The 15,630-nt window shown below is 48.3% G+C and overlaps 1 protein-coding gene across 1 annotated transcript in view; it reads right to left on the bottom strand.

The window, feature by feature from the left end:
- Positions 1-382: 382 nt before the first annotated feature.
- Positions 383-15,630, bottom strand: part of NID2 (nidogen 2) — a 53,811-nt gene continuing 38,563 nt past the window's right edge. The window contains exons 12-21 of the mRNA XM_054025526.1: positions 14,460-14,579; positions 10,232-10,474; positions 8,538-8,759; positions 7,744-7,913; positions 5,748-5,877; positions 4,875-5,046; positions 3,762-3,919; positions 1,998-2,121; positions 891-1,003; positions 383-791 (exon numbers count right to left, since the gene is read on the bottom strand). Of these exons, the coding sequence (XP_053881501.1) occupies positions 781-791; positions 891-1,003; positions 1,998-2,121; positions 3,762-3,919; positions 4,875-5,046; positions 5,748-5,877; positions 7,744-7,913; positions 8,538-8,759; positions 10,232-10,474; positions 14,460-14,579 (1,463 nt within the window). The 3' untranslated portion in view covers positions 383-780. The remainder of the gene's footprint in view (positions 792-890; positions 1,004-1,997; positions 2,122-3,761; positions 3,920-4,874; positions 5,047-5,747; positions 5,878-7,743; positions 7,914-8,537; positions 8,760-10,231; positions 10,475-14,459; positions 14,580-15,630) is intronic.

Raw genomic sequence — 15,630 nt, 5'->3', positions numbered from 1 at the left:
TGCTATGCAACAAAAAACATTTAAAAACTAGGTCATATGGAAAATTCAAAACAAACCCTTTATTTATTACTGAAGTAACCTAGAAAAAGTGAGACATTACAGTTTAACAGGTATTTACGAACATGTATTGGTCAGTAATGGGTAGTTCTCTGGAGGCACTTAAGGACCATCAAGTTAGCATATTCTAATATAAATACTAAAAGACATGCATTGAGGCAGAGGGAAAGATATATCTAGAATTGTATGTTGGAAAATCTTTAATGCATTTGCCATTTCCCATGACAGTTTGGTATAATTTCCTAAATACTCAAAATCAGGGCTGTAGATTAATTGACTCAGGTAAGACATTGCATTAAAATCTTTCCATACACAGGTTCTTTTTAGCTAAAAAGTTAATATTGGTCAGATTGTCGATTTTGTGTTTTAATTCCTTCCCATAAAATAAAACAATGGTTTAAGAAAGTTACATTAAGACTTTTTAAAAAATTGCTTACATAAGCAAAAATTAGAGTAATGGCATAGTATTCCCAGAGCCATTATATTTTCTTGCAATATATCAAAATGTCTTTTTAAAAAAATACAGTAGTAAAGATTGAGGTATAACTTAAATACTTGATAATCTTTTGCACTAAAATAGATCACTTCATTATCTTTTGTAAATATCAATGGCCTCTTTTTTGCAGACTTTCTTCCCCTCAACTGTAGGTGGTGATCATTTTCTGGGTCTGGAATTCTTCCTCCAGGTGTAAAGATTGAACTTCTTTTATGTGAAGTAGCTGATTATTTTCTTGCTGCAGAGAGCGAGAGGAAATAGATTAAAGTTCCTGTTAATACAGTGAAATTTACATATTGGCAAATAGCTGGTCTACACTAAACAAGATGGACTTTACCTCCTGGGCAGTATGGGTAAACTGCAGTTATTCCATAGAGATGTGATCTCTGCTCTGGAAGATACTCATCCGTAAGGAAGCCATTGTCTTTATTCACAGCTATAACACCGTCCCTATTAACAAAAGTGAGAAATGCTTTAGTCTCACACAGAAATAGAACTACTGAACGAGGATTTATGTTCACAGAATTTAAGACATAAAGAACCATTATAATTTATTCTGACCTCCTGCATAACACAGGCCGGAGAACCTCACTGCATCAAGCCGATTGGTTGTGTTAGTGTTATTATTTTAATCAGCCCAGGGCAGAATCACTAAGGGACCTTTCCAAGGAGGCGGTATTGCCTCCCAACTGTCTGTGTCACTGAACATTTGGAAAAGACGTACAGGTTTAAATTGAAAATAATGTAATGGGATTGCATGAATGCCTGCAATGAGGTTAGGACTGGTTCCTTGTTGCCAGCACTGTCACTATAAGGGTTTTTTGGAGTGGGTAGAAGGAACAGGAAGAGGGCCTTTGGTATGGGGCATGTTTGGAAAAGGGAATCAAGCTTTTTACTTAAAAAAAAAAAAGCGTAATGGCACGAGTTTTATAAAAATATAGTTGTAGCACCATTCATAGATTTGATTTTTTTTTTTTTTTGCACAGATAATGTGAAAGCTGGGGGTAGGTTCTTTTAAAATAATTATATACCATTTGTACACTGCTTTTAATGCAAAGTGCATATTACATTTGGGCCTCCATTGACAGGACTACTAAACAGAACTGGCTTGAGGAACATGGGGTTGATTTTGCAGTGTATTTGACATAGATGGTTTCTGTGAAAGTGATTAACTTGTATATTAGATTCACTTAGGGGTTTTCAACTGAATTTTAGCTGTCTCTAGTACCAAGGAAACTTGGAAAACAAGAACTTGATATTTTTGTGAGTTAACATTATTCAGCCTACACTGAATAATATTAACTGCTATGGAACAGAAAACCCCCAAACCACCCCATAACTGTCAATAATACAATAGGCTGGATTGCTGCTTAAAGATGACATGCTGGCATTTTGCCCTTAAATAGTTAGGTGACTATCTAGGGTGTAATAGTTACTAGCCTACCTTCTCCAGTCAGTGTGATAAAAGTGATTGGCATAACTAACAATGCTGAAGGGGTAGTTGAGGTTATTCTGAATGACACGCCTTCCTGTTCCATCTGGTAACGTGCACTCCAGCTTCTTGGTACCTTTTACAAATAAAACATTTAATCAGGCAAGAAATAGTGTATTTTCCATGGAATTTTACTCAGGCTAGTAGGCCACAGCATATTGTGGCCTAATGATGATCATCGGAACAGTCCTGATGAGTGAACTTGTATCCTAGGTCCCTTCTAAAGAATATGAAAATCCACATAATGGAGGATAACTAGAATTTTGGTTTTCTAGGGTGTTTTCTTTACCCTAGAGGAATTGGTTCTATACTGGGAGTATAGAGACTGAAATGGAATTCCCAGTTTGACTGGGCAGGTATGCATGCACCTCTGCTCAATCCACTATAGGGATGTAAAGGAAAGCAATTTCTATATATACTTGTTCATAAGTATTAAAGAGCAGGGGTCAGCTTATCAATGGGTCTACACCAAAATTTGATGATTTTAAGCTCTATTGAATTGAATAGCTAATACTTTGTCCTTTTGTTTGCCTGGAGTGTTTGCCGGCCCGGAGCCCCTCAGCACCCACTGGCCGCACTTCGCTGTTCCCAGCCCATGGGAGCTGTGGGATGTGGTGGCCAGCATGTCCCTCAGCCCATGCCGCTTCCCACAACTCCTATTGGCTGGGAACTGCAAACCACAGCCACTGGGAGCAGAGGGGCTCCGTGCCTGCAAACACTCCAGGTAAATAAAACGTCCTGGCCCGCTAGCAACTTACCCTGATGGGCTGGGAGCCAAAGTTTGGCAACCCCTGAAATACAGGGTCGGCTTATGAAAGGATGATACAGTTTTTACTATTTTTACCTATTCATCTTGGGGGAGTCGGCTTATTAACAAATGGGCTAATGAATGAGTATATACGGTACTTTATTTTTGTCTATGTGCCTCTGTACAGAGGCTCAATTCTTCAATCTGTGTCATATAGACAGTATTCACTGAAAGACCCATGTGGATTCTAAACTCAGTCCTAAACATATCTCAGTACAAAATGCAGCTACGCATGCGTTCTCCTTCGATGCTGTATAGGTACAGAAAATGTCCATCTGTGTATAGCAGCCAATACATTCTTGTGATGAAGTACTAGCTGTTGTGTGTTACAATTCCACATTAATATTCATGACAGTCAAAACCATCTGCAAAAGAATTGCGGAGAAATCCAAATAAGGAACACTTTTTTAGAAACTATACAGAGGCATCCTAATTTTAGAAGTTAAATTATTTCACCTTTCCTTTAAAAACAAAAATCTCCTATCCAGGTCGAGTTACAGTCTCTTCTGCATTCTACTGCTTGAAGTTGGAAGCCTTTGGTCTGTATACTACCCTCTGCCAGTGGCTCTAAAGCCCGTCTGCCCAACGCCCACTTAACCTCTGAAGACATCCACACTTCATTCACATACATAAACCTAACGTGGGGTAGAGGAAAATCGTCCACAATGTTTTAGCTGATAGAGGGCAGCTAACCCACTTAACAGAAAATAACATTACACAGCTTCAGCAAGCCCACCTTATGCAGTAGGATATATTCAGAAGTCAGTAAAGTATTTTTTGCCTTTCAATCTAAAATTTGTCATGTTTAGGCACTGTGTGAAAAAGTCCACTTTTGTAAGGGGGATGATGGGAAGCGTATGGAGAATTTTTATAGATGTGCTATGTTTCAATCTATTAGCTTAAGTTACCTGCGTCTGCCCAGCAAATCAGTTTGGAGAAAGGGTCAAAAGTCAAGCCATTTGGTAAGCCGATGTCTTTATTCACCAGAATCCTTCTGTTAGCTCCATCTACGGTTGAGGTTTCAATTTTAGGTGCTTCACGATTCCAGTCAGTCCAGTAAAGGTTGCTGTGGGGGAGTCAATTAACAAACCACAGTAAGGCTTCACAGTGGGTGAACCAATTTAAAAAAACAAAAACAGAATTGCAAGAACGATCAGAAGAGTCCCAGACCTCTCCGTCTGCTTTATGGAACAGATCATTAGCGGATGTGAAATTCCCTAAAAGGAAAGCTGAACAAGCTCCGAATGTGTTTTTACAACCAGTCATTTGCAACGATGAGACTGAAGCTATTCTTCTGTAATTAGGGCCAGTCCCATTAACTTTCTAGATAGCAAATGTACGAACATGCGGTGTTATAAGTAATCTTCATAAAAAAATGTGTTCCAAATTTGTACAAGATTCAAACCCTTTCAATGATATTTTAAATCTGAACACTGAATATAACTGGTAAATTTAGCCAAATATTAAAATTAGTAAATAGCAGGATAAAAGTGTTTCACGCTCTGATCTTGAGAGCTTCCTTCCTACACACCCTTAAGGAAATAACTAGTTGGAGCGTGTGCACACGAGAGCGAAATGTCTGTCACGCCGGATATTACCACTATTACTTGCTTTGCAGCCGGTAGCATTTACTCAGAGTTAGAGCAAGAAGAGGTTTGTCTCAGGCCAGTGACTGATTAATAAATGACTGTAGGGGGCAGCATGCACATGAGGAAAATTCAGCTCACTTATTCACCAGTGCTTTTCCAATGGGGTAGCCAGATGCCAGTGTACTTACTAGCAGGTTTGTCTAACCCTCTTGAGACCTGTTTACACTACAGCTCCCACTATTGGAATGGTGCTAGTGGTGAATTATAGGTCTGACTTTTAACACGGAAAATGCAGCTCCTCGGTCCAGCATTGTAGTCAGTTGCCCTGTGGGTGAATCTCATTTCATTCCAACCCACCATACGAACATAACGACACAAAGGTCTGTAAGAATACCGCCTTTTACAAAGCATGGGTGCTGTGCTGCCATTTACCCTCTAATTGCGTCCACAGCAATTGCACGAGGATTCACAAGGTCTGCATCAAACAGAACTCGCCGCTCTGAACCATCCAATCTTGCACGCTCAATTTTGTCCAGGCCGCTATCTGTCCAAAACATGGTTCTGCGGAAGTGGTCAATGGTGAGTCCTTCGGGACTCATCAGGCCTGGAAGGAAGTGAAAAGAGAACCACTGTCAGTATATGGGCAAGGGAGTATTTTGTGATCAGACTTGGTATTTACGTACAGTAGAACCTCAGGGTTATGAACACCTTCAGAATGGAGGTTGTATCTCTGAAATGTTTATAACTCTGAACAAAATGTTCTGGTTGTTCTTTCAAAAATTTACAACTGAACATTGACTTAATCCAGCTTTGAAACTTTACTGGGCAGAAGAAAAATGCTGCTTTCCCTTGATTTTTTTAGTAGTTTACATTTAACACAGCACTGTACTGTATTTGCTTCCCTCCCCCCGTCTCTGCCGCTGGCTGATTGCATGCTTCTGCTTCCAAACGAGGTGTGTGGTTGACTGGTCAGTTTGTAACTCTGGTGTTCGTAACTCTGAGGTTCTACTGTAGTACTTTAAATTTTGTAATATCATAATTAATCCTCCCTGTACCCCTGTCGGGCGGTTTACTATTATCCCTGTTGTTCCATCTAGCTCTCCTCCCCCGAATCGATCATAATTTGTGATGCCTAATGGGGAAAGCCAGGCAGATAATGGCTTGCCAAAGGTTATATAGAGCGACCACGTCAAAGCTGTGATTAGAGCTCAAAAATTCCTCCTTCCCAGCCCCACTGTGATTCTGCTATGTGGACAGCAGCTTCAATGTCTCTATTCAAACCAGCCAAAGGAAATGGTGATTTACCTGAGTTAATAATGGTTTCAGGTTCAGCCCCTGGTTCTAAACTTGCTCGGTTAACTGTCCGACCAGCAACGTCTGTCCAATAGACCATTTTTTCCCGACAATCATAATCTAGTCCAACCACTATGGAACCCTGTAGGGATTTAAAATATATATCTTTTTTTTGTTTGTTTTTTAAAACTTATTCCCCTCCACTGCAAAGATCTTTACGATGGGAGGCAGAGTTGACTCAGGCAATCTAGCTGTAGTTTGAGGTTTGTCCCTTTGGGTACAATTTGGTTAAAATGATCAAACTTTCTGTATGTGGGAATAAGCTTGAAAGACATCAAAGTTCCAAACGGGTGGTTGTATTTTAATTCAACCAGCTGGGCCCAATTCGGTGCTGCTTAGGGTGACCAGACGTCCCAATAAAACCGGGACTGTCCCGATATTTAGTTTGTCCCGCGTCCTGACCAATGTATGGTCGGGACACCATTTGTCCCGATATTTTGCACTCTTTTTTTTTTTTTTTTTGCTTCGGCGGCGCCCCCAATGTGTCTTGATATTTTGTTCTTGTCATCTGGTGACCCTAATGCTGTTGTAAGCGGCTGCAGCTCTACCGCCTTGAGTTGCGTTTCAGCCACCAGAGAATTTGAACCGCTCGATCCGTCTGACTTTTGTTTGGTATGAAATACTCAAGCTGGACGAATGGAGAAGCACTTCCTTCTATTCTGAAGCACTGGTGTGTTACTGTCCAGATTTTGTTAGTTGCACGGCCTAGGAGTTTGTACTGAAATCTTTGGGAATTCTTATTTAAGACAGATGTCCCAGGCACATGTCTGTCTCCAGCTGGGCTTTAGAAAAACCTCCGGGATCAAGCAGAGACTTGTACAAGATTGTAGCCAACACATGTAATGACCTTCAAACTTTCAAGAGGGAATATTTCACAATTTAAGTATATTTCCCCCCTCCTCCCGATATAGATTTGATGGTCATGCCCCATCTTAAGTTTCTCTTGGCCTGTTTGGCCCCTTCTGAGATGAGTGAATAAGTGGCTTGTCTCTAATGGGGGGAAAGTGGGGGCGGGGGAGGGAGAAAAGATATAAAAGGAGAAGGGGCTGTGGGAAGGTTCAAAGGTTCAAATACTTTCTCAATGGAGTATCTGAAGCAAAAGCTCGATAGGACATTACCCTCTGCTCTCAACTATACAAATGATTCAATCTCCTACTTAGCCCGAAAACCTCCGAGTGCGATTTTATTTTATCGTCTGGAGAAAGAGAAGAGAGACGACAAAACTGAAAATATTATCCTGATAAGCCATGCCCACTGGGTGAGGTGCTTTGTCCTCCTCCAGTGGGGGCTGTGCCACATCAAGGTCGATGAGTCTACTACAGCCTTGTCTACAAGACCTGAGTCTTTCAACTCATAGAATACCAGGGTTGGAAGGGACCTCAGGAGGTCATCTAGTCCAACCCCCTGCTCAAAGCAGGACCAATCCCCAGACAGATTTTTGCCCCAGATCCCTAAATGGCCCCCTCAAGGATTGAGCTCACAACCCTGGGTTTAGCAGGCCAATGCTCAAACCAACTCAGGAAGTAGCAGCACATACATTCAAAGCCAGAGGTTCAGTCCCGGCTCTGACAACGCAGCCGGGGCGTGGTAAGACAAGTGGTGGCCTGTACAGGGAACTGAACTGGGAAACCTCAAGCTCAAGATGTGTTTCCCTGGCCAGGTGGAGTGTATAAGCCATGTCCACCTGGTGTTGTGCTCTGTCTCCCTCTGGTGGAGGCTAGGCGCGATTGATTAGCCTGCTACAGTTTTGGCAAGAGAGCTGGGTCTGTTTTTAACTTATTTAATTCCCCCCACCCCACCCAAGCACTGGTGTTACATACATATACGTTCCTTATACAGACAGCTCATCTCCCAAGGCAAAGACTCTATATAGACTTGTCACTACATACAGTGCACCCTTTAAACCCTGGGCTGCTAGACGCAACGCATTCCGAAAAAGATACTTTACATGCAGTGAGAGCAGGGTCTTTGCCAGCTCTTTCTGAAGCCTTGTGCCGTTCAGCGGTAAATAGCCGATTTGCTGTCCCTGAGCATACAGCAGGAAGGTGCCCGCAGCAGGCGGAGTCACATCAGGACGCGGAGAGGGCTGGACAGTGGGAGGAGCAAGGCTGGGGAGACCTGTCAGTCAAACACAAAGGTTACATTCCTGCCTGACCTTGCGTGGAGAGACTTTAAAGGTGCGGTGACCTCTCGAAGGGGAAGATCAGGTGTTCTGACCAGAGTTCAAGTTGGAAAAGTATGTGTGGGGGGGGTGGGGAGGTGTATAATCTCTTTTGCCTCTCGCTCCACCACCATTTTTTTGTCAAAACTTTGGATGGGAATTTTACACCCAGCTCTAAGACTGTGTGTGGGCAAGTGCACACACATGCAGAGAGACAAGGTGGGTGACGTCGTATCTTTTATTGGACCCACTTCTCTTGGTGAGAGAGAGATCAGCTTTCAAGCTCCACCGAGTTCTTCCTCCGCTCCCACCCTTTTGAAATCTACCGCACTGGAATCGGGGCGAGACGGATTACAATTTAGTTTCTTGAGTATTGATTTAGGGCCTGATCTTGCACTTGGAGCTGCACAGACATCTGGATCCCATTGCAGGATCAGGACCCTAATTAGTTATATCCTCTGTGTACAGACCCTTGGCTGTGAATCTCTGAGCATTAGTCTAGCAGCGTGACCATTTCCCTCACCCTAACAAGCCTTTTGTTTCATACCCAGTTCCTCTCCAGCAAATCACTGTGTACTCACACGGCGGGGGAATGCCAGGTTCCGATCTCGTTCCTTGAACCTCTCTGCCACTTTCATCCACGCACCAACAATAGCCACTGTTGCCATGACACTGCAGTGGGTTAAAGTTGCCCAGAGCATCACACTGGGGTACGTACTGGTCTTCACGTGGCCTGCCACCATAGTGCTCCAGGAGGCTTTGCCGCCAGCGTTCACACATGGTCTGCGGTCTCTGGGTGGGCTCTACAGCAAAGGGTGAGAGGTTCTGATGGGAGCACGGCCAGAATCTGCTTACAACACGCCCAAGCCCTAAGCACAAGCTCCACCTTGCAAGGCTCGCCGGCTTTCCGGCACCAGGCCCATCAATGATGCTAAAAAAACGTTAGCGCCCCAAATAATTCAAATAGAACAGCCCATAGATCTTAAAGGAAAACGTGCAGGCAGCTAACGCACGCTCGGGCTGGTTTAGAATAGCTTTCAATGGGACGGTGCCCCTTTAAGGAGTTACCCGTTGTTCCCAGCCCAGGTCATTCGAACCAGGCCAATGCCAATCAGTCTCCATTAAAAGAGCTGGTGGCATTTACTACAGTAAAGCGAAGATGAGGACAGAAGCAGGGTCAGTTACAGGAATGGGGTATTTGGCTCCGGGCCCTGGAAACTGAGCCAATGATAAGCCCTGGAGAACGTCCGCCTGTTTCATACAGAACCCAGTGGGAACTCTTGCTTAAAGACTTTCCTAAGCAAAGGCTATAACCTTACTGCTAAAGGAGGGGGGTGGTTTCTGTTCGAGCAGCTCTTGGCACCAAGGTCACATTGATTTGGGAAGCTTCTCAGGGACCTTTTTCCTCCCCCAAAGCAGCAGGGGGTGAGGCTCAGTGCCTGCAAGGGATTTAGCTGCTTAACGTCCGGAGATTTCAACAGGAGTCAGGTGCCGCAGTGCCTCCAGCCTGCTTGGCCTGCAGCAGGGCGCGGGGTGCTTGTTCCATCATGGGACAAGCACTAAGAACATACGAACGGCCGTACTGGGTCAGACCAAAGGTCCATCCATCCCAGCATCCTGTCTACCGACAGTGGCCAATGCCAGGTGCCCCAGAGGGAGTGAACCTAACACCTGCCCCATGTACTTTGCCTTACTCAGCAGGCAGATTAGTAACAAGCTATGTTCGTGCTCATCAGAGGGACCTTAATACACCTGCTGTTATGGGCCTGATGCTGAGAGGTGCGGTGCACCCACAGCTCTGGTATATCATGACAACAGCAAGTAGAGGCTCCAGTGTGCTAGGCGCTGTACAAATACCTAGAGCGAGACCGTCCCTGCCCCAGACAGCTTCCAATCTAAAGTGGCAAAGTGACTTACACCAGCTCAGTGGCAGAGCTGGAAATAGACCCCCACGGCATCTGGAGCCCAATCCAGCGCCCTGGCCCCACTGCCAGCAAGTGTGTGTGGCGGAGGGGGGAAGGAACAGGGTTCAAAGCCTCAACGCAAGGGCTCATCTACCTACAGCTCCATCTCCCATTTCCACGCCCCGTGGGGCAGGTGGAGGTGCCCAGGGCAGGGGCTTTGTAGCACTCAGGAACTCGGGTGCATTTTACACTGGCTATGGCTGTGCACGAGGAAAAGCAGGGTTCATGGATACCTGTGTTTGATCAGCGAAGGGCCGACGGCAGCCCACGGCAGTTCCCACGGCAGCCTCAGGAGGGCAGGGCTCACTCACCTGATGTCCTGCAGCGCGGCGGGGCGGTGCCCGGTGGGCGTCTGCTCCCAGCGATCTCCTGCCCGGCTCCATCCACACACCAGCAAAAGCCGGTGCTGCTGTGGCACTGTAGCGGCCTGTAGTTCCCCTCGTCGTCGCACTGGGGTCTGTGCAGCCCCGGGTGGGCAGAAACCCCTCGAAGCCCATGGGCGGGCTGTGGATAGAGGCGCTCCTGTTCACACGGCGTCAGGCGATGGGCGGTTTCTGCCCGCAGGCACGCGACAGTGAGCAGCAGACACAGCAACAAAACAGGGGTTACGCCGAGGTAAAATCCAACATACATGGACAGCCACGGGCGGCGGGTATCCCAGGCCAGGGGAGGCCAAGTCTCCCCAAGCAGGCGTGGCCCCGCCCATGCCCCACCCCGAGACCCCCCTCCTGCCTCCCGCTCTTCCCCTGTGGCCCCAGCCCAGGCTGCTCCACTGCTCCCCCTCCCCGCCCCCGAAGCGGGCAGGGGCTGGGGTGGGCCGGCAGCCTGGGATTCGGGGAGGCTGGGGCCGCGGCCGGGGCCGGCCAGCACTCCGGGCCGGCTGGTGGGCCGGGACTCAGGGCGGCTGGGGCGGGGCTCCTCCGGTTGCGGTGGGGGGACTCAGGTGGGAGATGGGTAGAAAGGGTGGGGCCTCAGGCTGAAGGGGCGGGGCCGAGGACTAGTCTCCCCGCTGCCCATGTGGACAGTCTTTCATTCTGGCCTCTCTCAGTTCGTTCACTGCGGTGCTGCAGCCTCAGGTACATTTGCATGGGAGGCAAATAGTACAAGTCCCTTTCTATAGGCTAGTAAACTGAGTCACAGAGCGGTCGGTTGATCGGCCGAGGCAGAGTCAGGAATAGACCCCATGAGTCAAAACTGCTGCTCCCTTGCTCTAACCACTAGAGGCCACTCCCCTTCCCCACCTTGCAATCCAGTTTCCTTTACTGGCCCACATTTTGAAGGGGCAAATTTGGTTTTGGGTATTTGTTTTCATATTGCACCCCCATGGCGAACACTGGCCAAACCAGGCAGATAAGCTTTGGCCATGTACAGACGCCAGTGAATGGTACAGGACGCCCGTTAAAGTACTGTACTCAATCATTGTTCTGCCCAGCATCAGCAGGGTTTGACCCTGGGCCCTTCAGCAGGGCCTCTACCATTTGAGCTAATGGCGCACCTCTGGTAGCATAAGGGGGAGGGATAGCTCAGTGGTTTGAGCATTGGCCTGCTAAACCCAGGGTTGTGAGTTCAATCCTTGAGGGGGCCACTTAGGGATCTGGGGCAAAATCAGTACTCAGTCCTGCTAGTGAAGGCAGGGGGCTAGACTTGATGGCCTTTCAAGGTCCCTTCCAGTTCTAGGCGATAGGATATCTTTGGGGGGAGGGATAGCTCAGTGGTTTGAGCATTGGCCTGCTAAACCCAGGTGTGACGTTATTGACATAAACTGGGACCATATAGATCATTGTTGCAACCAAGGTCCTGTAGTGGCACCCAAATCTGGTATAAAGGGGGTCAAATGGGGTGTCTAGGACAAGGTTATGGTTTACTGGTTATGATTATGCTGTCTATATGTATGTATCAGTTTTGTAGTCGAAGTTATGAATATTGGCTCTATACTGTCTGTATGGCAAACTTATGCTATGCTTCTGGGTGACATCCCAGACAAGCTGAGATTAGCTCTGCCTAGCCTGCTTGATGGCCCATTAAGGACCATCAGCTATACAATGGACCCATTGAGAGAAGGCAGATACGCCTTGTAACTCAGCAAAGTATGCAGGAACTTGCCCATGTGACTCCAGACTCCATTTTGCGGTAATTTTCCACAGTAAGAACAAAGAGGTGATCTTACACCTGGAAAAGACTATATAAGGCTGATGCCTGATCTCCATCTGGTCTTCAATCCTGCTTCTTACCTCTGGAGGGACTTTGCTACAAACTGAAGCTCTGAACAAAGGACTGAGGACCCATCCCAGCTGGGGATGTATTCCAGAGACTTGATTTGAACCTGCAGTATATTCCATCACTGCTGCAAACCTGAACCAAGAACTTTGCCATTACTGTATGTAATTGATTCCATTTAACCAATTCTAACTCTCATCTCTATCTTTTTCCTTTTATGAATAAACCTTTAGATTTTAGATTCTAAAGGATTGGCAGTAGCGTGATTTGTGGGTAAGGTCTGACTTGTACATTGACCTGGGTCTGGGGCTTGGTCCTTTGGGATCAGGAGAACCTTTTTCTTTTACTGGGGTATTGGTTTTTATAACCATTTGTCCCCATAACGTGTGGCACTGGTGGTAATACTGGGAAACTGGAGTGTCTAAGGAGATTGCTTGTGAGACTTGCGGTTAGCCAGTGGGGTGAGACCGAAGTCTTAGTCTGGCCGGTTTGGTTTGCCTTAGAGGTGGAAAAACCCCAGCCTTGGGCTGTAACTGCCCTATTTGAGCAATTTGTCCTGAGTTGGCACTCTCAGTTGGGTTCCGCCAGAACCGCATTTGTCACACCAGGGTTGTGAGTTCAATCCTTGAGGGGGCCACTTGGGGATCTGGGGCAAAATCAGTACTTGGTCCTGCTAGTGAAGGCAGGGGGCTGGACTTGATGACCTTTCAAGGTCCCTTCCAGTTCTAGGAGATAGGATATCCACTAGTGGAGCAGTCAGTAGAAAGGGGAGCATGGTCCACGTGTTGCCAGTGTGCTCAGCTAAGAGAACTAGGCTCGTGCGTTCAGTGACTTTTGGCCAGCCTGCTTGGGCAAGAGCACAGCAACTCCTCACTTAAAGTCGTCCCGGTTAACGCTGTTTCGTTGTTACGTGGCTGACCAATTAGGGAACATGCTCATTTCAAGTTGCCCAATGCTCCCTTATAACGTTATTTGGCAGCTGCCTGCTTTGTCCACTGCTTGCAGAAAGAGCAGCCCGTTGGAGCTCGCTGGTGGGGGCTTGGAACCAGGGTGGACTGGTAGCCCCCCCATCAGCAACCCGTGTGGCAGCCGGCCAGCAGGCTATCAATTGCCGGCAGTTCAGCTGTCCCTCCCCCCACTGCCATGTGCTCCTCCTGCCCTCTTGGGAGCCTCCTGCTTGCTGTGTGGGGGAGGAGAGAAAGAGGGGGGCTAATGTCAGGGTGTCCCCCTCCCCCCTGCTTACCCCATCTGCATAGAGCGGGGGGGGGGGGGGAGAGCACGACAGGGCTCAGGACAGAGCTGATCTACTTAAAAAGGCAATGTACTTAGAGTGGGGTCAGCGTACTTAAAGGGGCAATGCACGTCTCTAACACACACAGCGGGTGTGTGTGTGTCTGTCTCTCTCTGCCATGCTGTCTCCTCCCCCTACATCCGTGCTGCCTTGTAGAGTGTGAGGCTACATTAACAACATTGGGTTAACCCTTGAGGGCTCAGCCGAGTGCTAGTTCATCATTTAGCAGTAAGGCATTCCCTGGGAAATAGCCCTCCCTCTTCCACCCTCTGACTTCACCTCCTCAACCATGCTTCACAATCATCATTGCTGTGTACAGTCTTAAATTGTTTGTTTAAAACTTATAGTGTGTGTGTGAAAAAAATTTCCCTGGAAACTAACACCCCCCCCCCCCTTTCACATTAATTCTTATGGGAAAATTGAATTCACTGAACGTCATTTCACTTAAACTTGCATTTTTTGGGAACAACTACAACGTTAAGCGAGGAGTTCCTGTACACAAAACAGGCGGCACAAGGGAAGCAAGACAAGGCTAACAGTCCCAGGCGGTGGGTATAAGAGGCCAGGGGAGGCTGAGCCTCTCCAAACAGCCGGCCCGCGGCCTTCGGAGTGTGCTGCCACCAAAAGAGTGGGCACTCTGGCCGTGGCCCCGCCCCCAATCGTCCTCTTCCTTGGAGGCTCTGCCCACATGGGGGCCTCACGGGATGGGGTGAAGAGGCACGTGCGAGTGGTGAGCAGCCGGGGAGGCCAGGAGAGGGGGCGAAGAGTGGTGGACGGGGTGATTGTGGGTGGGGGCCTGGAGGAGGGGGGGCCGAGCAGGGCCGGGGATGGAGCGTGGGTGGGGCTTTGGGGGGAGGAGGCTGAATGGGGACGGGCCTCGGGGCGGCGCCACAGTCCGGGCGCACACAGCCTCCCCCCGGTGGAGCAGTCACACACCTCCCACGCTAGCAGCGTTTACATGATGCTCAGCAGAAGCATGGGCCAGTCCTGACGTTCACACTGCATCAGGCCTTCAGCCCCTGATCCCTTACCAGGTGTGCAGTGGAAGCCATCCCCTTGGTAGCCTGGTTTACAGCGGCACGAAAAGGAGCCAGGCGTGTTGTAGCACGCGGCGGCTTGGTGACATCTGCCTTCGGCGCATTCATCCACATCTGCGGAAGGGAGAGGAACATGTTCGTTACCCAGACGCAATCGCCAGAGTGCGAACGTGTTTTGGGCCCCACACTACAGAAAGGATGTGCACACATTGGAGAGAGTCCAGCGGAGGACAACGAAAATGATCAGGGGCCTGAGGCACATGACTTACGAGGAGAGGCTGAGGGAACTGGGATTATTTAGTCTGCAGAAGAGAAGAGTGAGGGGGGATTTGATAGCAGCCTTCAACTACATGAAGGGGGGTTCCAAAGAGGATGGAGCTCGGCTGTTCTCAGTGGTGGCAGATGACAGAACAAGGAGCAATGGTCTCACGTTGCAGTGGGGGAGGTCTAGGTTGGATATTAGGAAACACTATTTCACTAGGAGGGTGGTGAAGCACTGGAATGGGTTACCTAGGGAGATGGTGGACTCTCCATCCTTAGAGGTTTTTAAGGCCCGGCTTGACAAAGCCCTAGCTGGGATGATTTAGTTGAGAGCAGGGGCTTGGACTAGATGACCTCCTGAGGTCCCTTCCAACCCATATCTCCTATGATTCTGATTCTAACCTGCCGGCGGGCAGGCCGCCAGGCTGGGAAACCACGTGGCCGCTGTGGCCACAGGGCTCACTCTGTGCTCGGCCACTGCGGGAGGATGAAAGCAAAGGAGAGATTCTCAGTGGTGGCGAGAAGCCAAGCTGGCTCTTGCTCCGAGGTGCTAGAGGCGCAGCGTAGCTACGGCACAGCACCCGCGGGCTGCACTGAACTTCTGTGAGAAGGCGAAAGCAGCCAGCCGGAGCCAGGGATGGTCAGTGCAGCCACCCAGCCTGATCAAATCCTTACAATAAGCGTGGCCAGCGCCCGGAATCTGGCTGCCACGGAGCGTGGGGCCTGAGTCCTCACTACCACACTCTGCTTTTCGGTCACCCACCACCGTGGCAGGCTGGAGCACAGGGCACTAAGGGGACAGAACCAGCCTCGCCTGGCACCGCTCGTCCAGATGACTCAGGGCTGGCCCCTACGCCACAGCACCAGCTCCTGCACGCAGAGTGCCCCCTTCCCCTAGCCCAGG

The sequence above is a fragment of the Malaclemys terrapin genome, chromosome 4 (genome assembly GCF_027887155.1).
Source record: "Malaclemys terrapin pileata isolate rMalTer1 chromosome 4, rMalTer1.hap1, whole genome shotgun sequence".
In the NCBI taxonomy this organism is placed as follows: Eukaryota; Metazoa; Chordata; order Testudines; family Emydidae; genus Malaclemys; species Malaclemys terrapin.
This window is presented reverse-complemented; position numbering and strand designations above follow the sequence as displayed.